Here is a 27,500-nt window from a genome sequence, read left to right as displayed (position 1 = left end):
TGAGGGAGATGGAGTCGCAAGGAGCATGAGACACCTGCGGCCTACAACAAACAGAGGATTTGTCTCCTCCATCACAAACCTCATTTCATTTGAGCCAATGTGACCTTTTATTTATATTTTCTTTGGTCATAACTATATCATTTTGATAGTCAGTGTATTTAACTTACCTAGAAAAGCACTAAATAAATAAAATGTATTATTAATAACTTCCTGAAGCCTAAAATAATGCTATTTTCTTTTTAAGATACTTTTCCTAAAAGTCTCAGACCTTTTTAAAGTTTCACAAATAAAACCTAAAACAAGTGTTATATCATGGTGATGATAAAGGGCTTTGTTCCCCATACACACATATTAAAAACCCTCCCTAAACAATAGTCTGTGAAAGAGATTACATTACAGCACATTATATATAGATAGGGACAAAAGACACTCTCCCATTCCTTCAGAGGGCCACCAATGTATTTTATCCTCCATGGAACAGAAGATCCTCTTGAACATGAAGGGTACGCATTTAGACATAACAGTTTGAACTCTTGATCTGCACTAGAGCATCATGCCTAGAGAATTCTACACACTTTATGTTGAGATGGGTTGTGACCCACCTATTACTATTTGTGTAGAAATTGAGCTTTTGGTGAATTCATACAATGAACAATGTGTGTGTGCACTCAGTGTTTACAGTCATGGAACATATTATTGCATTGAAGCCGAGGAGATTAGAGTACAAAATAAGGGATAAATAATATAAATATGCTAGTGTTACGACATCACCAATGCAATATGTCTGTAGAAGAGCGGCAGTAGAATGTAGCAGGGAAGTCCAATGTGGTAGAATATCAGTGTGGTGTAGGTCATGGATACAAGCCCACTTCTGAAGCTCACAAATCCAATATTCAGTGACACTGTTACGCTGTGAAACTTGACCTGAATTTTGTAATATTTGATACGAGCTCAGGAGGAAGAGGAGTTTAATGCAACCAGGGAGTTGCTGGTTAAATTACCATTCTCCTCCTCCAAAACACTGCTGAGGTGTCCTTGAGCAAAACACTTAAATGAACCAGAATGGTTCCGGTCAAGCTGTTTGGCGGGCGGCCGATCACGCCAACCTGAGTGTTTGGTGACAGGATAATGACCATAACTTTACAGCTCCTTGAGCAGCCAGAGTGGCTGAAAGCGCTACATAAACGCTGTCCACTTTTTTATAAAGGACCCCTTTCTATGTCTGCAATTTAAAGTAGGACGAAGATATGACAATAGACCTATTTTCTTGATGGGAACCAAAAAATTGTCCACTGTATTTAATGGGGCACAAATGAATGGTGGCAAGAAAATATAGTGGGTTTAGGGTTTGCATCAGAAAAAAGTCTGGAATAAATTGGATTAAGGTGAATAGACATTGGCTCATACCAGTGTGCAAATAAATCACAAAATCAGAAAAAAACATATTTTCATCCCGACAGCAATAGATAAATCAAATGTTCTGACAAAAAAAGAGCATGGTAGGCCTGTAATAAACACATCCAATCATTTCATTAGGCCCAAATTAAATGATTGCATGCCTTACCTGTCTGTCCACCTACCTACCCAGCTGCCTGCGTGCACTCTGCCCATACACTCATTGGGCAAGACTGGCGGAGTATTCCACAAGGCTACACAGACCCATTGCTAAAGATAGTAAGCTAGCCATTTGTCTTGGGGGAGTGTCTTTGGAGAGTGGCCTTTTTGGTTGGATACTCTAAATCTAGCTAACTCTGTCCGGTCTCTCAATATGTCTTCCTACTGTAGCTTTAAACCCCACACTCTTTAGCAACCAAGCGCTAGCAGGTTGGATAAGTGGGTGGGGGTAGTAGGTTGGCCCCGGCTCTTTCAGAGAGGTGAGAAGCCGCGGCGGCGATCAATCGTAACCCGCGAACTACACTGACAGCACCAGGAGGAGAGAGAGAGAGAGAGTGCATAGAGAGAGGGGAAGACTAATTACTAGTACACAGTCAGAGGTGAGATGGGGTGTTGTCAGGAGGAGAACACCCCATCCCACCTCAGTAACACCATGTGCCTAAAAACATCCCAAGAACACATGCACACACACACACAATAAGTATTAATACAACCTCTACTGCTGCTCCTTGCTGGCTTGTGGGTGTGTGTGCTTGTATATGATGTGTGCTTACGTGCATGCGTGTACGCGTGTGGGTGCGTATTTTTTCATGTATGTGTGTTCCTAAGTCTACGCCCATGTCTGTCTGTTTGTGTGAGTATGCATGTGTATCTTGTTGATATTGTGTGTGTATGTTTGTGCGCCCCCGTGTGTGTGTGTGTGTGTGTGTGTGTGTGTGTGTGTGTGTGTGTGTGTGTGTGTGTGTGTGTGTGTGTGTGTGTGTGTGTGTGTGTGTCTCCTCCAGCAGCATGTCTTCTGACAGCGCTGCGTGTCAGTGTATTGTATAGCTGCAGGCGAAGCAGCAGATGCAGCAGAGAGGCATCAAAGCAACGCCGTCTCCGCTCCCAAGTCAAACAAGAGGAGGAGGAGGAGGAGGAGGAGGAGGTGCCAGTTGGATTGCGCCTCCTCCGACACTCCTCCTATCCAAGAGCCTGACAGGGTGGGATGGAGGGAGGAGGAGGAGGAGGAGGTAGGGGTTCGTTGATGGAGGTTTGCAGGGTTGGCAGAGATTGATGTTGGGCTATCGAGGTGATCTAAGCCCCGGCCAAAAGGGATTGAGAACGGGCCTATTAGAGCTGCCATATTGATCCACAGCGACCTCGCCCCCATCGAGCAGGTAAAAAAACGTATTTCACAAATGAAGTCTCTCGATTGAAGGCATGGAAAGGGCGATGGCAGGTCCATCAATTCTGCATTCACAGTCACAGCACTGCCGGCGGCTGTGTCTGTGTGTGTGGTTACATTATTCAAGCAGAGATTACAATCTAGATCCCTTTTAAAGCATGAAATGGGAAGGGTTTAATTATCAGGCAGGTTGTCAGAAACATTTTTAAAATAAATTCTTTCACAGTGGTAAAGTCACAATGTGTGTGTCAACACACACACTCGCGCGCGCGTACTTTCCAAAAGCTCTTAATTTCAATTTACTGTTAGAAGGTAAGTGCAGCCTTTGTAAGTCGTCAACATTGCAAATTTAATCAAATACAGATTTTCATGGGCATGGCATTCAGTATCGCCTGTCAAGGTTGAATGTGTTGAACATTCTGCTATATATCTTTTCCCCCCCAAACGTTAACTAAGTGTCAGCTGCTGTCAGGGTTGCCAAGATAAAGAATATCTGGAAATATTGGGCTTCTGGGCTTTCTGTGGGAGACATCTTTTCATAAAAAACTGCTGTAAAAGCTTCCAATATCGGTGGCAACGTTGATAACACACTACACCTAGTTATTGGAGTTAAGTGGTTTGTATGAATATCTCAGAATAATTAACTTGATGGATGCAACAATCAGGGGAGGACTGGATAAGATAAGATCAGATAAGATAACAACTTAAGTGCTTTGTTATTTGCATGGCTTACTGAAAGTGTGACAGTATTTGCATCAGACTTCAAACAGAGACATGTGCTAAAGACTTCCTGTGTGTTTGGCCTATATTTACACAGACACACATGCATAAACACGCACGTGCGTGAAAATTCCCCAAGTCGCGCACACACGTTCCACTTTTTCTCTGCTAATAACAATGTTACCCTGCTTGTTAGCTCCCTGCATAGCACCACATTTTCTTTTCAGCCTTGTTGCCTGGGTGTGTGTGTGTGTTTGTTTGTGTGTTTTGAAGCCTGTTTCATTCCCTGGTGCCACAGCATAACAAGCACTAGTTATTCTCCCTTACTTATCCCCAGCCCTCATCACACCTGGATCCGAGGGGGGACTTCACCACAAATTGGCCCTGAGGTGCATGCTCTAAAGAACGTCAGGCAGTGTGCAAGTGGGTTTCATGCGAGTGGGTGGGAGTCTGTAGCGTGTTTCTGTGTGTAACTAAATGTGTGTTGTGTGTATGTCTGCTTTTCTTTACCCACGGTGGCCCTGGTTAACCCGTCACAAAGCACAAGCAGAAGCGTCCTGTTGGCCTTATGCGCCAGCCAGACTGAAAACGCATGGCTGGTTCTGTTCCCAGCAGAGTGGCTCCTTTTGAGCCGGGGAAAAGTCTAAGGACACCCTATTATTATAACACCAGGTGTGATGCGGGTGAGCCCATTTCCAAGCCCAATTCGACCCTTCAACGTGTCCTTCTTGATCAACACATCACTAACCTAACCAGTGACTCGTACCGACTGGTGGAATGATCTATTTATATTCTGCACCACACAATGTTCTGAAGGGAGAGCATTCTCAACTGCAGGCAGCAGAGGGTGCCAGCTGATCACTTAAAACTCCCAAAGACACCGCATGCCACACATAAACACACACACACACACACACTCACGACTTCTGAGCCCGAGAAGAACAAAAAGAACCAAACGACCCCTCAGAGAGCAGAGTCCTGGACCTGTGCCTTGCCATTGAAATGGATACTTCGTTTTTTTTTAATTTCCTTATTCTGTTAGCGGTTCAAAAGCGGATTGCATCTGTCCCGTGCGGCTGTGAAGGTCGTGTGAGGAAGGAAGACGAGGGAACCCCCTGGTTCCAGACTTCCTGGGGACTGTAGCGGGACTATAAACCAAGTGGACGTGTGGTCGCAACAAACAATGCAGATATCCTGGATCTCCTTTTAGCCTTGAGGAAAGACAAACTATGAAGCACGATGTCAGAGCTACAAAAGCAACATGAGTCATGCACGAGATTTCAGATGTTAATGTGCACGGTTAGACCTCAGCCTCCTCTTCTTCAACCTGATGAAGGCTGGGTCAGTTACACAGTGATGATGACCAGTTTCTGGAAAGTCTCTCCATACATCTCCTCAGCCCCTTCAAGGGCTATGGAGTGCAGGCAAGCCAGATGGATGGCTCCATGGCGCGCGCTCTCGTCTTCACCCTCTCTCTCTCTCTCTCTCTCTCTCTCTCTCTCTCTCTCTCTCTCGTGGGGGGAGGAGGGGGCTGAGACGACAGCCAGCTCCTCGGACCCCCGGGGACCCGAGGAGGAGGGATAGGGGACAGAGCGTCTATAGCTCTTCCCCAGATCCATCTGCTCATCTGGGCCAAGTCAGACACTAAACAGATTGTCTCTCATGCTGAAGTGGATGTGAATGACACCATCCCCCGGGAGCCAGCCCCCCCGCTCCCACCCAGGATCCAGAACTAGATCACATTGATTGCATTTGTTTCTGTGTGTGTGTGTGTGTGTGTGTGTGTGTGTGTGTGTGTGTGTGTGTGTGTGTGTGTGTGTGTGTGTGTGTGTGTGTGTGTGTGTGTGTGTGTGTGTGTGTGTCGTGCATGGATCATGCCTGTATCTTCTATATTCATTTTGACAGTACATCAGAGCTCTCTTTTGAAGTGGCCCCTGCAAGGATCAATAGTAGTGGTCTGTCGCCGCGTGTGTGGTTGGGTGTGTGTCTGTGTGTGTTTGTGTGTTTGGGAAGAGGCAAGCAAGGATACATTAACTGGGTTCAAGTTAAGAGAAAACCTTTTCTATATTCCCAGGGAAATCTGTTCGATCATAACAGTTTAGAAAAGCCAAAATCAGCCCAGATTTGTACTGAACAATCTAACGTTATTGTAGCACAGACTGCATTAGCACTAGCATGTCTGGATGTTAGCACTAGCATGTCTGCATAAAGGGGGCCTCCTCTCTTACATAAACCTATTCATTAGCTGCTATCTGTAAGCCTCTTTCATGTCTGCCTATCTAATCTTGTAGCATGAACCTGCTTGCCTGCCAGGTGTTTGCATCTTTAGCTTATCAAAGCTACGCGGACGGGGAGAAATTGTTGTGATGCTATCGGGCTCCATTATCAGGTCACGCTCTCCATGCAGGTAGAAGCATGTGAAGCACCTCAACGGCACATGCACACACAGTCATGCGCACGCAGACATGTGCACACGCAAACACGCAGCAGATGATCCAAGAGATGTGAACACAGTTGTCGGGATAATATTCAAATAAATTAAGGATGAGTAGCATCGCTGTTGTTGGTTACTATACATTTTTTCTTCTTCTGTCTGTTATCATGTATCCTACTAACTGCTTGTAACTACTGTCATGGCCCCCGTTCCAGGTGGAGAGGAGATGAAGAGAAGATAGCTAGCAGTCGTCGACCGCTGCTCCTTCCATGATGTATGCTTTATTTACTCTGTGTCAACTCGTAGACACAAGCGAGCTTTGAACATTGTGTATACCCTTGGGGAGTTGACAGCTGAACAACCATACATTATGGTAGACCTATAGCACCGAACACAGCTAGGAGGGGGATGGGGGTGGGGGGGGGGGAGAGATGGAGGGCCCTGAGTGACAGTAAGCCGCTGTATGTTGTTCAGGGTTTAATGGCTCACATACACCACCATCAGTGTTGCTGAGGTCTCCACAGGTGTTTGCCTTCACTCAGTGCTGCGGCACCATTTAATAACCTGTTTGGCTTTGTGTGTGTGTGTGTGTGTGTGTGTGTGTGTGTGTGTGTGTGTGTGTGTGTGTGTGTGTGTGTGTGTGTGTGTGTGTGTGTGTGTGTGTGTGTGTGTGTGTGTGTTTGACATAGAGACTAGAACTACGAGTTAAACAAAGGCAAAAATACGACATAAGTGCGCGCGGGTGTTAGCAAGAGTGAGTGTGTGCGTGTGAGTGCGTGCGTATGTCTGACTCACCACAACTAACATGCCATTAAGCCTCGGAAGCTCCACTCAGGGTGTCTCCTTTCAGGGGAAATATTGTTTTGCCTACGCTAAAGCTGCACGCTGCACTAAAGGGACGCGCTGAATCCCGAGATGAACCCCGACCCAGAAGACGTCATCCTGCCTATCTAAGTGGTAATGGTGGTTGAAATGTCCTCCTATCCCTTTACCCCCTCGATGTGAAGTATTTGGAAACACACAAACACTTTTAGATATCCCTAAACCCAGGACACAAAGTACAATAACAATCAAGGCACCCAAGCGTTGAATTCAGTTCCCCGACTTCACCGTGGTGTTGGAGTTGCCATTTAGGGGCGTTAAAGCAGTATATATATATATATATATAAGAGCAGGAGAGCTGACTCATAGCAGCACGCCCCGTATTATCACACCTCCTGTTATCCTGCTCTCCGTTCCCATCCCCATCCGCCCCGCATGACGGTAAACAAGCCAGGGGAAGGGCAGAGTGCCGAGGCGCAGACACTCCTCTGCCAGAGAGGATGGCCGAGAGGGCCACGGTCCGCCGTGTTATTAAAGCTGAGGTAATGAGGTGGAAGGGGAGAGAGGAGGATGGATTTCTCTCTCTTTTTTTTTTACACGGTGAGGGGATATTAATCCTGATATGAAAAGCGCAATTAGATCAAGGCTTCCCGGTGAGGTTATCCAAAAGCAGCACTGCATAAACAAACTTTTCGATAATCCCCCTCTTCCTCCGACCACCATCCTCACAACGTTTACGTACTTAAGAAAACAGATTCCCGGATACGTTAATTAATGCCTTACTGCGTCCAGGTTTCCCTTCTCCTTCCTGTGATTGTTTCCTGCTGATCTAAGAGCCTCGTGTTGCCGTCTGCCTGTTCATTGTCTCACCCAAGTCTAAGGCAGAGGCAGCCCTGCTCGATAGCATGGGAGCCAAATTGTACTGCATCATGGTAGAGAGGGGGAGAGAGAGAGAGAGAGAGAGAGAGAGAGAGAGAGAGAGAGAGAGAGAGAGAGAGAGAGAGAGAATAGGGGAAAGGGTAACAAAAGCTGCATAACTAGCCTTTTACCCTGCTTTGTATCCTCATTAAATGACTAGCCATATCTGGATGTGATTTAATGTGGACAAAAAAAAAACTCTTTGAACTCGCTTCTGGCTTTAAATGTTTTCTTATGCTTGCGATTTTCAAAAGATAAAAACCCGATGGTAATTGCTCCAACACAGTGGTTTCCATATCCCCCGCGCCTTTACACTGTCTGTGTTCTCTAAAGGGTGGGAGCACACATGACATGCCTATCTCTAATAACACCAGTGGCGATTCAAGCTCACTACGAAGCCCTTTGGCGTAACACCGGGACAGTTCACTCACTGCAACAGACGAGGCACAACAAGGGATCGCTCGCTGCTTGCTCTGAGGAATCCGTGGGTCCATCCCTGCTCATAAGAACAAGCTACACAATGTACAGTCAGCGGCGACCACTGAGGCCAAAGATGGGGCCCCTAGGCCTGTGGAAGACAGAGGCTTCACAGCCACCAGACCTGCAGAGATCTGACAGATCAAACTCTTCTCTAAAGCTTTGGTCAAACACACTGCTGCTGCTGCTGCCGCTCTCAAAAATAGTTCCTTCTCTTTGCTCCTTCAATGAAGAAGAAAGTAGGGAGAGTGACAAGGGTGGACAGAAACAAGGAAGGGGGCGGTCTAATGACCAGTGTCCACACACAGACACATGAAGACACGTACGTGTCTCCTTTAAGCACGTACACTAACGGGCGGCGGTGAGCGGTCGCTTTAATGACCGATAAAGAAGTCAGTTAAACACTCACGTTGCCTGGTATAACACACGTTCTTATTGACACAGTGTGAGGTTAACCAATGTACATTGTGTGCAGACTGGGTTATAGGAAGCAGCTCATTTATATGCACAGAGATTGGTTTCTCCGGTTCACTGGCAGTCTCAGGGCAAGAGCTGGCGTGGGTAGAAAGAAGGGGGGGGGGGAGGGGGTCATTGCAATTATACACCTAATAAAACCTATTAGTCTACTGCGACTTAGAAGAGCACTGTGTGTGTGTGTGTGTGTGTGTGTGTGTGTGTGTGTGTGTGTGTGTTTGTGTGTGTGTGTGTTTATGTCTATGTGTGTGTACTTAACAACCCCCTAACTGGCCTTAAGTGGTTTGTAATTCGGTGGCTTAGGTTTCAAGTTGCAACTGTAAATCTGGAAAGTGGAACACTGAAACATCAGGTTCAACTGGGGGATCTGCGGATCTTAGCAGACATTACAATTTAATAGACCTAGCGCCACTGGTGCCTGTATGGGCACGCGTGTGTGTGTGTGCGTTCCTAATTAACGATCATAACATAATGTAGTCCCACGACCACTACAACAAAGGTACCTAGGAAGAAAGGATAAATAAACCAAGAAAACGGCAAACGTCTGCAGGCCTCCATTCTCTCGCTCAGCGCGGCCAGCGGCCAGTGATAGCCTCTCGGTGTGTCATAAAGCTTGGCGGATTGGATTGGACCCAGCGGCAGAGTTGTTATGACAGGATGCTGGACAGCGGCGATAAAAAAAAATAAGTGCTGAAAAAAAAAAAACGCTTTTAAAACTACCTTTGTCCGCTCTCCTGTCCGTGCCGCTGACAGACAGCCAGCACGGTCACGGGCTTAAGCCGGCAGCACTTTGGTCCAAAGTACCGAAAATTCTGGCAAATTGACTGCGAGGAGTGTCAAGAGTACTAACGGACAGCGGAACCGTGAGTGGAAGGGAGGCTGAAGAGCCGTCCCCGTCCGTCTCACTCGCGCTTTATTGCCTTCCTTCCGTTCTGACTTCACTCATTCCTTCTATGTCTGTATCTCAGGCCTCTCCCCATCCCCGTCCCTCCATCTTGATATCTGTCCTCGCTGACTTTCAGCGATTGTACAGAAATAATTCTTCTCAGGCTTCCGATGATTTTTTCAAGAGTGTTGAAAAATGCGACACATCCCTTTAGGGCTAGAAGTTAAATGTGAGAGCAAAATGGAGGACGTGTAGAACAAACGCAGTTGCCTGTAAAAAAACACAGCATCATCAATACTGGTGTCATATGGGATCTTGGTTGAGGGTCAATGTGTTTCCTAGACCCTGCAGCTCTGGGCAGTAACTGCCATGAGCTGGTATTATTTAAATTACAGTTAATTGGTCACACCTGTGCACTGGCTTTAGCATCAGGACCCACGCACACACACACACACACACACACAAACACAAACATCCAGCATGAAAATCCCCCAAAACGCCAGTGTGCGTGTGTGAGGGCGCACCAACGTGTGTGTGTGTGTGCATGCATAAGTCTGTGTGTGTCTGGCGTGGTGGACTCGAATTGGACTGACTCCAGTGCTGCTCAGCATGTTATCGTGCCATCGCTACATTGCTCCTCTTTCTGCTTCCTTATTGGCTTAGCAGATAAGCTCGTTAAGGGAGCGACCCGGAGCTAAGGCAGTGCGCCCTGCGGCATAGCATTGCATGCGTGTACTGGATTAGACAAAAGGAGCGGGAAGCCACCCAAGCCCGAATACTCCGTGTCAACACTTAGGTAAACATGTTTCACACGCGTGCTGTGAACAAATGCACTGACACGGACACATAAACAATGAGTGGAGCAACACTCGGTGGCGATGTGATATTGACTTTTAGAAGGGGACTGGACGCGTTGAGGATTCTGCTTTTTACTAAAGAAAATAATGATGACAACGATTATATATTTTATTTGTTTCGCACTTTCCTAGGAACTCAAATCCGCCCTGCAACAAGACATCAGACAGGAATAAAGAACAAAACAAAATACAAATCAAAGGTCAGACTGAAACATTTAAAAGCCTACCAACGAAAGTGCAGAAAGAGGGACAGAGAGGTGCGGGGCGTTACATGTTTAAAAAAAACAACGTTCTATTTCCTGTCTTATTTCCTGTAATAGACATGCAGACAGAAAGAGGGCCCACAGAGACAATCAATCAGACCCGAAGGCAGACGGGCAGACAGACAGACAGCAGGAAAAGCAGATTGACAGGCGAGATTAGCGGCGGGAGCGGCTGGTGGGGGGGGGGGGGGGCTGGGTTCTCATGTCCAGGTTAGACCCTCCTCCTGAAGCAGACCTTCAGAGCAGATGGGCCTCACAGTCGGCCCCCCTCCATTCAACAGGACCGCGTGCCAAGGCAACACACACATACTCCCACCACGTACACACACGCTCACGCACACAAATTGTGCATCATTGCGTGAAAATACAAGATTTCCAGTGAAAGCTAACTCACCTTTACCATCTGCTTTGAACTGGGTGACCTTAGAGCAAGCAATGACTACGTTTGATTTTAAACTTGTTATCTTTAATACTACTGTTCTTTCTAGCTCTTATTAAGCCATTTGCATTCCTTTACCATTAAGGTGGGAGAGGTCTGAGTGTGTGTCATTTGGAATTGCATTCTCAATTTAACAAGTCAAAGAAACTGACATCATCATCATCTGCAGGCCAGTGCGCGCACTGGCTCTCTCTCTCCCTCTCCCCCTCCCCCTCCCTCTCTCTCTCTCTCTCTCTCTCTCTCTCTCTCACACACTCTCTCTCACACACTCTCTCTCTCGCTCTCTCTCACACTCTCTCTCTCTCTCTCTCTCTCTCTCTCTCTCACACTCTCTCTCTCTCACACTCTCTCTCACACTCTCTCTCTCTCTCTCTCTCTCTCTCTGTTTTCCACTCGGAGGTAAGATGTCAGAGACGCTTCTCCGCCTCTCCGGTTTCTCCCTCTTGAGCTCCGCAGTCTCCCAGAGTTCAGTACACTAGGTCAGCCGCAGAGTCGGAAAGAAAAGCATTGGCTGCATTCTGCGCCCTTAAACTCTCAGAGGGTGTGAAAAAAATAATAATATATAAACCAAAACAAAAAGAAACCCATAGGCTTTCAAACTCCCTCACAATTACTCCCTCAGGTCTTGTGTGTGTTGGAGCGGACTTTCTGTCAGAAAGAGAAAACTGATGTGGAAATAAGCGTTCATCCGAGACTGTAGCTTAGCTTAATGGGGAATCAAACCTCGACACGCAGGTCTTACACTTTCCAACGTAACCTTGACGGGAGGACAATGTGGCGGACGTTATTTATAGCCAACGCCAGCCGGAGATAAAAATCCTGGCAGAAAGTGGTGGATTGTTTCCCTGTCGGACAAAAGCAGGGAGCTGCAGATGATCTTTTCAATTATGCACGTGCCACGCCGTGTGACCGACCGTCTCGATGAAGAGCTCCGCAGATCAGAACTGGGTTGGAAAAATAGATACATGTTATTTTCTTGAGTGTTTAGCTGACGGGTTTTATAGGTGCTGTAAGCGACCGATTTCAACAGTCTCATGCAGTGTATATACACATGATCAAAGCAAACTTGTAAGTATGTCCTTGTGTGTCTGTGTTTATGTGACTGTGAGTGAGTGAGAATGGATGCATGTACCTGTATGCGGTGCATCCAAAAAATGCTCTTCCAGAGTGAGGCACATCAGCCAGCCACTTAAACACGATCTCCATATAACTAAAACATTTGACTACCACGTAGCAACCGGCCACCCCCACATCTACATCAGAAGGGCAGTGTTCCAGCAGCAAAGCTAAAAGAGTAAAACCAGCAAGGGGTATAGAGATTCTGGACATGAGGCATCCAGAAACTCCCACCTAAAAAGGCAGACGAAGGAATCCACATTCATCTAAATACTGGCATTTGGGAATTCCTGGGAGCCACGTCCAAATGTCAAGACACCAGGTGCTCAAATCTGCCTTGATAGAATATCTTCATGTCACTTGAGTGTAATAACATCATGTTCAATATCAAATATCAATCAGATTCCTTCAACTGACAAACAGGCCCGTTGCTGTGGCAACCGTCTTAGAAGCATGCTTCTTTCCTGCCAACCAGGGTTCCCCGTTGATTACCAGACACACCAAGTGCCAGAATCAATTGGAACCGCTATTCTCCATCTTTAAAATAACAATCCCCATTGTTAAAGTAACGATGATTATTGCTATGATTACTGTTGCCCAAGTAAACTATATTATACTACCTACTATACCTACTACTACATACAATATTATACTAATAGTATATACTATGCTTTATATTCTCTTTACTACTATGTCTTCTAACCAAGCCATGAATAGGCCTGGGATCTTCACAGTGATAATTCAAGCAGTTAAAATCCTAAGAGCCTTGCTTTAATTGAGCAACATCTACTGAGTGCCATATTTTTTATGTAAAACAGATGTTCCACATTGCATATTTTTTTCCGAGTTGCAGCATCAAGTTTTTTTTCTGTACTGTGTCTGCCTCAAATTACCACTATCAAGCCCATTACACATTGAAAATAGGGACCACGAGAATTTAGGATTATGAAGGACTACTGAAATACCCCCAAACATTACCAGCAGCAACAGTGGTCAAGAACTTAAAGGCAAAGACATTGATTGTAGGCATTGGAGGCATTGAAAGTGTAAAGACACGACAAATCTTCAGCCATATTGTTTGTTAATTAAAGGTTCTGTGAAAGATGCTGCAAACTAAAATTCTAATGAGATCTAAATTAAATTACAAAACTACATCTGAATCAGATTGTTTAGCCGAACAGCAGCACCACATTATAGATCGACAACAATTATTGTATCCATTAAATTACTTTGTAATTGGGGTTGAAAGGGAAAGACTTGAAAAAATGTCATCTGTGTGATTGAGTTGAAAGTAGTTTTCTGCACGAGGAGTTTGCGATGCCACAATTCAACCTAATGGCTGTTGACAGTTCTGTGGTCGACCATAATATTGTCTATCATAAATTGAGTTTAAGTAGACCATGTTAGTGGTCAGAACAGTAGTGCATAGCCAAGATGGTCATTAGCTAACTTAAAATTTTTATGTTTGTAACCATAGCCAAAATCCATCGACCATCTATCTAATATATGGTTTTCATGGACAAGAAAACGAACGGAACCAAAATAATTTCATACATTTAAGCACAGAATGCAGCGCTATCTTTTCGTTTTTCTCGATAGAAAAATAGTTTCACTTGCAGTTTCTGTGGAGTCTCTAAAGTTCAACTAACACTGAACTATATAAAGAAGTGTAGTAAAAGGTCAGCTTCATAACTAACCAAAAAATTCATATTATGTAGCACAACACCCTCGTTTCAAAGAGATACCACTCTCCCCTTAGAGGGACGAAATGCTACGAAGAGCCTCCATAACAAGGTGTTTTGCATAGTGGCAAAAAAAATAACACCCACCACCATCCAAAATCCTATCGCCTATTCACCTTGAAAGTCCCAGATTGAAAATAACAGGAAAGAATTCAGAGAAATAGACACAGAAAAAAATCTATCTTAGGTCTTGGGTGATTTTAAGTATTTTCCTTTAGTGCAGTGTTCAACGTAAGACACTAACAGCATGTTTTAAACAAGAGTGCCTCATCCACAATCACTCGTTCACAATCAACGCATCATCCAGCACGAATGATGCCACAATCACCGCCACATCCAGAGTAGCTTCACACCAACAGCGCTGATATCAGACTCACCGCGGTGTGTTTCTTGTGGAGGTGTTTCTTCTTCCTCTTGCCTGCCGTGTGAGTCAGGCGGGGGTTGTTGTTCTCCTGGTCCGAGGGCAGGTGGTTGTGGTTGTGGCGGTTGTGGTTGTGGTTGTGGTACTGGTGAGTGTGGTGGTGGTTGTTCTTACAGGGATCCAGGGTCAAGCCGTTAGGGACCCTGGCCACCTTCTTCTTGTGCAGGGGAACTGCAAGGTTGTTGTGGTCATCCTCCGTGCGATCCTGGGGCTTCCCGCTCTCGTCCTTCTGTGGAGACAGACAAAACACGGCATGAGGGATTAGTCCGGCATTAGGAATTCATTAGGAATACGTTTTTTTTTGCTTTTTGGCTTTGACGTTGTACTACTAGACGATATTGATTTTGTATGTTATTTGAAAGTTAAAGAAAAGGAAATCGGGATGTTTCCGGAAGCAATAAAACCCGGAGCCTAACATTGGGACCCACCAGGAAACAAACAGACAGCATCATAACGACACATAACAAATTCTAGCCCTAACACCAGCCCTGTGTGAATGAAATATGTCTCTATGTGGCAACCACCACAATACAAGGCTTGAGTCATCACCTCGGCTTAAAGATACAATTTGATGTATATCTGTGTAGCACGCTAAAAATAAAAAAGCAAGCGAAGCAGTGTGAGGACGACTTTGACTTTGAGTGCAGGCTCAGGCCTGCACTCAAAACAAAAGCATCAAGACACAAAAAAGCATGTGTGTGGAGGTACAGGAGGTACAAAATAAATCAGGGAAACCCCTCCACCACAACCCCACCCATCCCAAACAACCCACCCCCCAGGCCTTTCTGCTGAGCACTTAAACAGACGGAACAATGAGAGAAAAGGCTCAGCTCCGCAGCGTGCGGTCCCTTCTGCCTGTCGCCAACAACACTCTCATAGCGCCGGCACAAACCCCCTCTCAGCAGGAAGGAGTATTAGACCGTGGAAACAAACCGATACATACAGTCCCCAATACGGCGGAACACTTTCTTAACTGACAGGGGGGTTGATGGTGTTTGACGGTTTGCCGATCAATAACGCAACCCATCTGCCACTGCGGCGGCGCGCGGGCGATGCATTACAGCCCGTCAGAGGTGAAAGGTGCAGGGGGGGGGGCAAATCAATTTGATACGATTTATAACACAGAGGCTGTGTGCGAGTATTTCGTGTCGTCGTTATGTTCGGTGTTTGTGCGACCCGACAAAAAGAGGAGAACCAGGCACTTGAGGGGGATATTTCTGACGGCCTCAGATTGGACGGACGTGTCTAAACCGACGTCCAAAGGAGAGGTGCGGAAGGTGGCGTAGGCACGCTAATGACGTGTCGAGGCCTTGTGAGATGACTGAAACTCATGAACGAGGCACGCAGGACTGAGGTCGGGGGTCGTATTCATCACTTTGCCGGGGTCAGCGGGGACGGTGGCGATGTTTATTTGCGTGAGAGAGGGGGATGTCACGGATGAGTACGTGATAGTGGATAGGGGTGCCCTGTGTGGGTTGAGGATGTGGTTTTAAAAAGGATTGGGTATGTCACATACACAATTATTTGTCTTGGTTTGGTGTTAAGATAAAGCTTAAAATAACCTTTTTCAATATTTAGTCTCTTAAATATTGAATTGAAGAGACTGAAACGACAAATGGAGAAGGGAGTCACTTTTCCAAATCACTACTCTGACAGGTAGAATTGATATAGAGCTAATGCCACATGACGTTTTCAGTCTTCCAAATGTACATCTCATAAGCACCTTTCAAATGTGCGAATGGTTGCCATCCCCAGACGAGCTGTGCACATAATACGGGTTCTCTCTCGATACTCAAATCATCGTGGTTTAGCCCCGCAGGTATCCAAGAACAAAAGACCATTGTCGATCAAGTCGGCATCATATGAAGAAGAGATAATAATAACTCAACACAAAGCGCAAACGTTAGGAACAGCTTTCGGGGGGAAAGGGCCCCATTAGCGTGGTTATTCTTTCCTCAGGGAAGTGCTTGTCAGCCGGAAGGCCACTTGGAAAGCCGGCACTGCGCGCGGCATACGTGTGCACGGAGGGAGCTGTCAAAACAACACACAACAGGTGGGCGTGCGACGCGCGTTGACTCCCTGAGACTCATCCAAAGGGCGTGTTCCTCTGGTAGGTACACAAGTGTTTGTCTCTGTCTGTCAACGTCGACAAGGCAACACGACATGTATTCATTGTCGAGAGGGAAGACTGACAGCTGGCTAGGGGGGTGGGGGGGGGGGGGGGGGTTACGGGGCGGTGTGGCTGTGAGCCTCTAAAAGAGAATGTATTATTTCTCTGGAATCAATTATTAATGCTGTGTTTTTCGCTTTACAATGGCTGGACTAATTCCTTACTTCAGCTTCTTATCGTACAGTGTGTGTGTGTGTGTGTGTGTGTGTGTGTGTGTGTGTGTGTGTGTGTGTGTGTGTGTGTGTGTGTGTGTGTGTGTGTGTGTGTGTGTGTGTGTGTATGTGTGTGAGTATGTGTGTTGAATGCTTGTTTTGTGTGGGTCCATAAGAAGTGGGCCCATTTTGTGTGGGTGCAAGTGCGTGTGTGTCACTTGGCACTGGGAGGGAAAACAAACTGTTCAGTCTGTCTCACTCTCTAAAAGTCTGGCTGCAGCAAATTAATTATACAGCACACAGTGGCATTCAGACGGTTCTTGTTTGTTTTTGCAACTCCGATAATCGCTTGCAAATTACAGATCAGCTACACCACGCCACTAGCTCATCGTAAAAAAATGTGACAATACATTTATTGCGGATAAAACTGTTTTCCCAAAACATCCTTGAACAATATGTACCTTAACTATCAAACTAGACTCTCTCTCTCTCCCATATGTGGGGGGCAGATTGACACATAGATGAAGTAAAAGTCAGTTTCTTGCAGTCTATCTTGTGTCTCATTAGCAATTCATAGAAACAAAAAACTAAGGTTCCCCCTTATATGTAATAAGGTGCTTTGTTTGGGCCGCGGTTAAAATCAAAGCTTGAATACTGCCTTAGGCTTTCACATGAACGGAGAATGTATAACAATGAGACACTGCTTGCATGTTAAATATTACTGAAAGTTTGTATATTTATACAAAACTGTGGTGCTGGCTGAATTCATAAAGCAATAAGTGGCAAAAGAAAACGGACATGACTAAAAAATTATAATCGGGAACACCTGTTCACCTTCAATAACATGATCCATGTACTATAAATAGGATTTCACTAGTTTGTCAGTAGAACAAATTTGATGGTCTCAAACACTCCTAAACACTAAGTCAAAATAGATTGTAAAATGATGAATGTAGGTGGAACTGTAGAGTGAACAAGAGAGAAAAATAAAGAAAAAGAGGGAGAGAAGGTGGGAGAGAGGGAGAGAGGCAGGAGCGAGAGAGAGAGAGAAAGACAGCGAGTAACAAGACTGAAGGAACCGTGAAGAACAAACAGTGGAGCCTTATTGAATTGGGATTGCTAGGGCAAACACACACACACACCTATAATAAGAGCAACATCCTCTGCGTGGTGTTGTTTACACGGTTACACTTTGTTCACACTTTGAGTAAACAAAGTTCACCAAGTCATTAATTTTAATGAATTCTTAATTTACAAGCCTTGCATAGATCGACAAGAACAGAGTGAGTTTGTTAGCTCACGTCATCCTATAATGAATCAACTTCATTAAAAATCGAGAGAGAGCACTACCAGCCAAAATCCTTATTTATTACTAATACGATTCTAATTTGACCTCAGCATATCAAATAAAGATGTGGCAAAGTGTGATCAATAAAGAAAATTACAATATTTTTCAGATCATTGTGGGGGCAATCTTAATCATTATGAATCAGATTAGAACAACAGTATACCTAAACAAACACACATTAGCCAATTATTGTATGGTGATTAAAAGCCTTTCATGTAGCCTACTAGCTTTTGGTAGCAGTGTATGTTATAAATCAAAAATTGCTCTCCATGTCTTGGCAGAAACAAGTGTTTCCTGAAAAAGTCCCAGTGTGTGAGCCACCTTTGAGCTGGGCCTACATTTTTTATTAACAGAAGACATATGGCTTACAAAATTCTTCCTTATGTTTGGGGGAATTCTATCAGTCCTTTCTCACACAAAATGAAAGAACACACCTTACGTAATCGGTTGTTTGATCGCAATGCAAAGAGAGATATTGTCTCTGTCTAAAACAGTTGGGAGCAGTTCAGCACAAGAAATGTAGAAAATGTAGACAACCACCTCAGATTGTGGTTTCCAAAGCTATGAAGACTGGAAGACCCAGAGGGATCCAACCACTCCCAGATTCAGAAACCAGGGATGCGGTACCGATCTGAATCCTGTATGTATGTACATGAAGCAGGGAACTACCGTTAACCGCCCCAATGTGTAAACAGGCTAAGACGCTGGTCAGTGCGTTGAGCCTTTCCTGAAAGCAGACAACAGTTTTAGAATTGAGGTATTTCCCTCATGTAAACAGGGCCATAGTGCGGGGAGGTTTGCCTTTTGACGGAAAACTTTCACTTTCCCTCACAAAGAAGTGTAGCCTGCAGAGATCAACTATTCTAAGTAGACATTGCCACATCTTTAAGACAAAGGTCTTCCCAAAGATATATTGACTTTACTACTAAAGTAACCCTAACAAAATTTCAACAATGTTCTTTTTGGGTGGGGGAATTTGTTCTGGTTGACATTGCACACAGACAATCGCTACTCAAATCCTCAAATGAGCAGTACGTTTTCTTTGATAATCTCAAGAGAGCATATTAGCTTTCCCTAAGCGCCACGCTTAAGAGATCCTCCTCTTCTATCCTACCATTATGACTTGCATAACTGCCATTTTCCAACAATTCTCCAGATTTGACATTCTAAGAGCCACCTAAGTCTGTATCAGACCGTAATAATCACCCTGCTTAATGGCACTCAAGACGGTTCTTTAGCAAATCTCCGTGTTCAATTATTATCATTATCGAGCAAAATTATCATCGGGGAAAAGGACGGTCAGGTTGTAGCGTGAACATATCTTTGCCACAATATTGTCTGAGGGGAAAATGGAAGCGACTTGACGTGACAGGATCTCGGTTACACTTATCGCTTCAATGCCACTCTTCTCATTGGATGCGCCAGATCTGAAGAAATGACTGACGTCCACACTTGACAAACAGGATTTGTGTTTCAGATGTCATTTTCCCGCAAAAATACTTCCTGGTGAAATAAATTTGCTGAAATGGCGAAGATGTTCTTATTGTTCACAATGCTATTAAAGAGTCAAAAACCTTTGCAATTGAACAGTCATGCATTGCAGAGAGAGGCTGTATAAATTAGGTTTGAAGCCCACTTTAAGCGGCTGGCCAAGGTAAACAGAGTTCCTCACGCATTTTGACAAGTTAAACAATAAACATCTCGACATCTAAACGGACAGTCAAATGTATAGCAACAAAGCGCTGCTGTGGTGGTGTGTAAAAAGAAACTCACACACCTCAAAAAGCAGTTGATGCAGTTTGAACGTTGCTTGTTTTAAGTTAGAAAGATATTGTATATTCAAGTGATACTTGAATCTAATTTGTAGTACTTTGTCCTTTTTTATCGTCTTTTCGTGCTTTTGTGGGAAATAGAAACCAAGATGTGATCATAATTGTAGTATAAATTATGTAGAAAAGCATTATAAGAAGAGGAAGAGAAAGGGACACTAATTTGCTTTCACTATAAATGCTTTTAAAGGTTATTTAAAACATACTTAGTTAAAGATCAGCATTTCATTTGAAGAAAAAATATGTACCATATCATTCCTTGAACCACCGTATGCCACGCCATACACTTATACATTAAAGAACAGCTATTCAAAGTCCTGCACCAATCCCTCTTCACTATCGCCCAGCAGCTATTCTCACGGCTGCCATGTGGTTCTAAATGCTACCATCTACTTATCATACCAAGACACACATACACACACACACATATCCCCTGCAGTCCCCTGGGGTATAATAATCTACGTCGTTCACGAGTATACAGTGTATTCTGCAGCGCCAGCACAACGGTGTGTTGTGCAGACAGCCAGCAAATGGGTCCCTCCTCCCAGCGAGACGATGAACAAGATCTACAAGGTGTTCGGAGCACCTGGTCTTGTGTACCTCTTTGCTGTGCACAATGGCAACAGTACGGCCAAAGGAACTACACACAATGGCACACACACACACAATGGCACACACACACACAATGACACAATGACACACACACACACACACACACACACACACACACACACACACACACACACACACACACACACACACACACACACACACACACACACACACACACACACACACACACACACACATTCTGGATTTCCTGGGAAATAAATAGCATCCCCTCGAGACTATTTGCGTCAGTTTGTCAACCGATGTTGATTATTGGGCGTTGTTATTGCTATTGATTATTGGCTTGTTGGTGTCTTGTAGCTGTCAATGTTATTGCGGGCCCAGACAAAGGGCTGTGGTAAAGGGTGTAACGGCCAACATTACCCGCAGAAATAAAACACTTCTCGGATGTAGCGTTGGCACTGCATGACTTTTAAAAAACGGTCTGTGTGATGATGAGCCATCAGGGCTGTCAGAGCTGCAGGAACGACGTCTACTGTAACTCTATTGCATTGACTCACTGCCTAAGGTTACCTCATTGACTTACTGCTTATGGACACTGCATTGACATACTGCCTGTGTGACACTGCATTGAGCATTCCGGCCTGTGTGACACTGCATTGAGCATTCCGGCCTGTGTGACACTGCATTGAGCATTCCGGCCTGTGTGACACTGCATTGAGCATTCCGGCCTGTGTTAGTGTATTATGGAAACCGTGCGTGCGTGCGTGCGTGCGTGCGTGCGTGTAATTTAAAGTGCGTGCAAACACTTTGTCTGACGCACGCACGCACGCACGCACGCGCGCGCACGTGCGTGCGTCACTCTGTAGATGGTAGCACGCACGCACGCACGCACGCACGCACGCACGTGCGTGCGTGCGTGCGTGCTACCATCTACAGAGTGACGCACGCACGCGCGTGCGTGCGCGCGCGTGCGTGCGTGCGTGCGTGCGTCAGACAAAGTGTATACACGCACTTTAAATTTTGAATTTACATGCACATCTCAACAGAGGACAAGCCAAGCCCTTTCTGTGGGCCTGCCAGCTAAGTGCAGGGCCTAATGAAAAGCAAACACATCCAGCATTAAGTCACAAGAACATTTCCACATTTTGCACTGATTCAATAAACAAGAAGCAAATGGGGGGAAGTACCACATAAATAAATACAAAACAGAAAAACGACGGTAATGAGCTCCAGATTTGCCAGCAGAAAGCAGGTGTGTCGTATGGAGTCGCTTATCACATCGTTTATGAATAAGATTCTCCTTATTGCCCGTTTGGTTGGGCAATGCCGAATAAACAACGATGTAATATGAAACACAACTGCATCTTAGATCAACAGAACAAATGCCAGGAAAGGGAAAAAGGAGGTTTTGGAGGGAGGACAATTGACCAACAGCGCCTTGGAGAGTGGTAGCGCTGGTCTGCCATAGCTCACCATGAGTTAGCGGAGCCTGATGGCTGACAGATGTGAAGGCAAACAAAGCACTCGTGTAAACAGGCAGGAGAGATCACTCGCGGCCACAGCACATGGTCAGTGCTTACATTGGACTGGACTCGTGTGGTGGTCGTGTTGTATTATGTGGAATGTTTTCTAAGGTTTTCAAGGATTACACTAAGATCCGGTTAGTGTTCGCTTAACCAAGAATTTTAAAAAGAAACTGTTTCCCGGGTCCATTTATTGTATCTTATTGTCAAGCATTTACCAAAAATCTTGCCTCCTATCCCTTGGCAACTCATTAAAAAACACATAAACTAATGTTTTTCTAGGAATACTAAATGTTCTTCATAATCCATGTTATCAAAATGTTCTCTGTTTTTCCCAAAAGCTGCAGTCCAGCAACCGTGGAGCGATTCAAACACCCACTGGGGTTCCCTGATGTATTTCCTGTGAAGATGTTATGTCTGTGCAAAATGATGAGCTGAGCTGGATATCATCACCCGTGACTCCGGTCAAATCATCTGGTCGAATGGGGATGAGGTGCTAAAGGAGAACCAAACCCCCATGACCCCAAGAGGTCAAGGCCAGGTGTGTCATATCACTGCTTCAGCAGCAGGTGACCGGGTTCCAACCCATCAACCAATAAGAAGCCAAACATCCAGGAAATTGTGATTAACACTGAGAGAGACTCATCCAATGCAGCATAATGCCTGCCTAATGTGTTTTTTTGTAACAACATTAAACACCAAGCAGTCGATCTCTCAATTCATTAATATGCATTTTAAATAATCACACAATTATAGTACGGTATATATTTTAACATTGGGCTCCACGGCTTAAACCCTAGCATTTCTCTTTGTAATACATAATAAAATAATCCATATTGTATATTCTCTTTAGGTAAAACAGTAAAATGCCTCATTAAAAAAATAAGAGAACTGTTAACAGAGCAATTTAAAAGATGCCACCAAACAGAACTCTTACGAGGAAATACGATTCCGTTAAGAGTAGTAACGCCACAGAGCAGCGCTACATCTGTTGTTCTCTAATAAAACGCCTTGTTTCCCCACGTCGCTGCTATAAAATACACCCTCGATAATACAACAAAACCGGTGACAAACTCAATCGTCTCTGTGTTGCATCACCTCTCTGTGTCTCTCAATCTGTCTCCCACCCACCGATAAACACAGCAGAACATTGACGAGGTAGGGAGAGAACAGTCGTGGTGGGGGGGGGGGGGGGGGGGGCAGCGTTGCAATCTTGTTTCCCTGGTCGCCCTCCCTGCACTGTTGAGCCAAACTGATGTCAGGTTGTAGTAGAGAGCCTCGCAGGAGGAGCGCTGTGGAAGTGGGTGAAATACACCTCTCTCGCTCCCTTTCTTTCTCACTCTACCTCTCTCTCTACCTCAATACTCCTCTGTACCTCTCTCTGTAAGTCTCTTTCTCAATACACCTCTCTCTCTAGCTGCTCACTCAATAACTCCCTCAATCTCTCTCGCTCTACCCCTCTCTCTCTCTCTCTCTTCTTTCCATCTCCCCTCCTCCCCCCCTCCCCTCCCCTCCCTCCTCTCTCCTCTCTCCTTCACTGCAAGCCAATTTTTGGTAATGGCATCTGAACAAAAGAAACCTCTCCCTCCCTCCCTCCCTCCCTCGCTCGCTCTCTCCCTCCCTCTCCCTCTCTCCCTCCCTCTCCCGCTCTCTGCTGCTCAGATTAGCTCAGCGGGCTTCAGCACAATGGGCTCCTAGCCGCGGCGCTGCCCAGACACTTAAGTTCCACCGGGGCCAAGGAGACCACCATGCTTGGGGGAGGTTGGGGGGCTCTTCACAGCCTCCTTGGTTGAATAATAACATTTGCTCAAGCGGCGCGGCGAGGACTAAGCCCGGGGTTTAAACCAGCGGCCGGTGATGTCGCTACACCCCCCTACCCCAAACCCCCCCCCCCCCACACACATGCACACACGCACACACTCCATTTGTCTACCATATGCACCCGGCTGGCTGTGGCGACGCGAAACCTCTGTTGGGAGCCGCGCGCGGCGACGGCACGATTTGCAGCGGAGTGTTGCCGGGGTTGCCTAGCAACTGGACACAGTTGGGGGACTAGTTTGAATGAGAAGCAGTGCTTCATCCCCCGAACCCCAAGTGTTCCGGCGTCGGGACATGTCGAAGCGTACGTATGGTGTGTGAGGTACACTTGAATAGGGGTGGTGGGGGTGGGGGGGGATTATCCCCCCCCCCCCCCCCCCCTGCGGAGGGATAGTTGGGGCTGGCGGCTACCGGTGGAGAGGCAGATCGCATTGGACAAAGATGATCCAATGACACGCAGCGAGAGCGAAAGCAGGCGGGAGAACAAATGCGGTTAGGCAGCGAAATCATTGGATCACATGGAGCAGGGGCAATTCTTTGATTAGCTGGATTGAGGGAGGTTGAAATGGTCCAGGGAGAGACAGCAGGGGAGCGGGAATGACTCCCTTTCCCCCCTTGCTCAGAGTGGGGGCTGCCCAGAGTAGAGTGATGGATAGTGTACGAAATAAACATGAGCGACAACAACAACAAATGGGTTCTTGTGTTGGATCTCAAGATAGATTCTCCCAAAGCGTTGTTGTGTTCCCTTTCAACTAGTGCGCTCACGACGAGGATGTTTGTGGTGCGTATGAGTGATTCGTGGATATCACACAGAGTATCAGGCTTCAGTGTACTGCATATTTAATTCAAGAATTCAGACACAATCAAGGCTCGACCGAGACGGCTGGAGCCAGAAACTGTAAAATAAATAGCAAATCGTTAAGACATTAAGAAAGGATAAAATGCCCAACTGTTGAATAGACAGATAATTGTATTCCCGGTTTATTTACTGTAACGCACGCATTTAACTGCCAGAAAACAAAGGAAGGGCGAAACACCTCAGGGTCGATTACACCCACCTTCATAACAAAAGCAGAAATACCAGCTATGGCTTTCCTATAATGTGATTGCATTGGAAAAAAAAAAATATCGGCAGCGAAACTTTGTCTTACGCTAACACACAGTTCAAACGACCCGGAGCGGTGCTGTGCGAAGGTTTTAGGGGTGCATTTCCTGCCTACGTATAGACTATGTGAGCAGAAAGTCTTGTTTGCCAGCGACCAGATATCCCATCTATTCATAGGCAGCAGACGCTGCTGCAGCAGAGCAGGCGGGCGGCACACATGCCTCTCCCCTACAGCAGTCATTAGAAACGCAGTGGAAAGACTCACAATCAACATGTCTCCAAATCACAGACGGAGATGGGAAGCGATGCGGGGGGGGGGGGGGGGGGGGGGGGGTTAGTGTGAGCAAACATTTTAGTCTCAGAGGCTCGCGATGATGATGATGATGGTGATGATGATGTTGATTAGGATTCCCAGTACTTTTACTTGATCCATTTTTATGAATCCTGTATCATATGCTTGTAGCAAAATTAAAAAGAGGGTTCATTTTTAAAAAGTGTATTCCTAATTGAAGGGGCATCTGTAAAACAAATGATTACAATCTATCCCAAACAACAGAACCAATAAGCAGCAATCACTACCTTACGTATTTAAGGCTTTATTTTTACCAAGTTAAAATCATTAAGAGAGTAAAAAGCCTTTTTACGTACACACGTACATATGTATGTGAAGGCATGTATGTATATGCATTTATGTGTGTTTAATTGTGTATGTGTATTTGTGTATGTATGTATGTATGTTTATATATGTGTGCGATGCGAGTCTGTATGTGTATATGTGTATGTGGCCTATGTGTGTTTGGTTGTTTAATCGTAACTACACACATCCTCCCGCACCAACACTGTTAAAATTACAGGGGATTACTAAACCCGCAAACAATCTCAACGAAGCAAACCACACAGGCATATTTCATGAGACAAGGCTTTTCTAATTAGTGACTAATGCCAAACACATCCAAAATCATCAGGTATCACGAATGTGGCCATAACGTCGCTGATGCAGTGCCCAATGTAGAATAATTGCCTCTTTTTCAATTACGACACAAATGGGTAGGATTCTGTGAGGGACTTTTCTTTGTGCTGCGTGGCTGGAAAACATTGTAACAGCTAAACCAATTAAAGCTCATTTGGGGATAACAAAAATAATAAGGCAATTAAAATAAGTGGCTGGGGATGAAAGAATGCTTGATATTATGCCTGATTACTCTAGAAGAGAGTTATTAAAAAACATTTCCTACTGCTCACTATTTTTGTTTTGGAATATTTAAGGTTGAAATGTTTATCAAAACAATCAACTGGCTTACATAAAAAAAGAAGGAAAGTGTTTAACCATAGTTTGATAAATATAAAAAGTGGGCTTCGATTTTATAGATTTGAAATAGTTTGTACATTTCACGTTGGATGTATTATTTTAGTTCTGTTGTGATTTCTTTATTTCAGCAACTGCTGGGATTTCATGTTAAGTAATCAGTTGACCTTTGACCCAACCTCCTACTAACACACGCACACAGAAACACTTTGCAAAGTGCACTTACTACAACCTTTCTGTGATGCATTGGTCAAACCTACAGCACACAGTTATAGATATGAAGCGTTTAAACACAAAGAGATAAAACCAGCCAGGAGTTTAAGACGCACACACACACCCAAAGACAATGACCTCATCCCTGCATCGCTTCAATCACCCCGGTGATGTGGAGGTCACGCTCAACAGTAAACATTATCAATGGGCTGTACTGCGTCTCATAAATCCAACCCCACACACGCTCAAACACACACCGCTAGCAGGTCTGGTGTGTGTGTGTGTGTGTGTGTGTGTGTGTGTGTGTGTGTGTGTGTGTGTGTGTGTGTGTGTGTGTGTGTGTGTGTGTGTGTGTGTGTGTGTGTGTGTGTGTGTGTGTGTGTGTGTGTGTGTGTGTGTGTGTATGAAGCACCCCTCAATTGCCATGGACTTATGCCCAGACTTTTGTGAGAGAAATGGGGCATGCTCGCGCACACGCTGAGAACCGGTGCGAGGGTCAGTGTCTGGGCGCAGGGCGGGTGTGAGCCCGTTGTGGAGACTGGAAGGTGAGAGTTCTGTATTGTTTGGACTCTGTGTGATCATCCTCCCCGGTGTTGCTGTTGTTTTAACAGCAGTATATAGCGGGCCACAGCAGACTCATAACATTTAAGTGTGTTTGTACAACCTGCACTCTGCGTTTCAAGTGAACTTCGGGTGATCTTTCTGGCCCATTATGCTGTTGACCGAATTATTCAGCGAAGAGCCAGAGATGGGATTGTGTTTTTTTTTTTTTTATCTTGCCTTCTCTTGCTGTTTGAGCATTGACAAAAAGAAGGGGGAACACGCTAGGGCTGGCACAAACCCCTCTTTCAAAGTAAAGGTCCATTATCCTCCTTCACAGAGTGTGTTTGGATTACTATCATTTTGAACTCACTGGGGAGGCGTAGCTAAATTGAAGCAGAGAATAGGCGAGCAACACAGAAAAAAAATGAATAGCTCAATAATAGGTGGCTTGGGTGCTGCCTGCCAGTCAAAGTGAATTGCGGTGCAAATTAATAGTCGGGTCAACGAGGGTTAATTAGATAGCAATGGAGCAAATGAGTGTAAGGGCAGCTCTGATTGATGACAAAACAGTG

The 27,500-nt window shown here is 45.3% G+C and overlaps 1 protein-coding gene across 3 annotated transcripts in view; it reads right to left on the bottom strand.

Annotated features, from left to right (window-relative positions):
* The window catches only part of auts2a (activator of transcription and developmental regulator AUTS2 a), a 268,221-nt gene that overhangs the window by 195,102 nt on the left and 45,619 nt on the right, over positions 1 to 27,500 (bottom strand). For all 3 annotated transcript variants that reach the window (XM_030361445.1, XM_030361446.1, XM_030361444.1), the window contains exon 3: positions 14,305 to 14,577. In XM_030361445.1, coding sequence (XP_030217305.1) covers positions 14,305 to 14,577 — 273 coding nt within the window. The remainder of the gene's footprint in view (positions 1 to 14,304; positions 14,578 to 27,500) is intronic.

This window comes from Gadus morhua, chromosome 7 (genome assembly GCF_902167405.1).
Source record: "Gadus morhua chromosome 7, gadMor3.0, whole genome shotgun sequence".
Classification (NCBI taxonomy): Eukaryota; Metazoa; Chordata; class Actinopteri; order Gadiformes; family Gadidae; genus Gadus; species Gadus morhua.
Note: the sequence above shows the minus strand (reverse complement) of the source record. Positions and strands in the feature narration are given on the sequence as shown.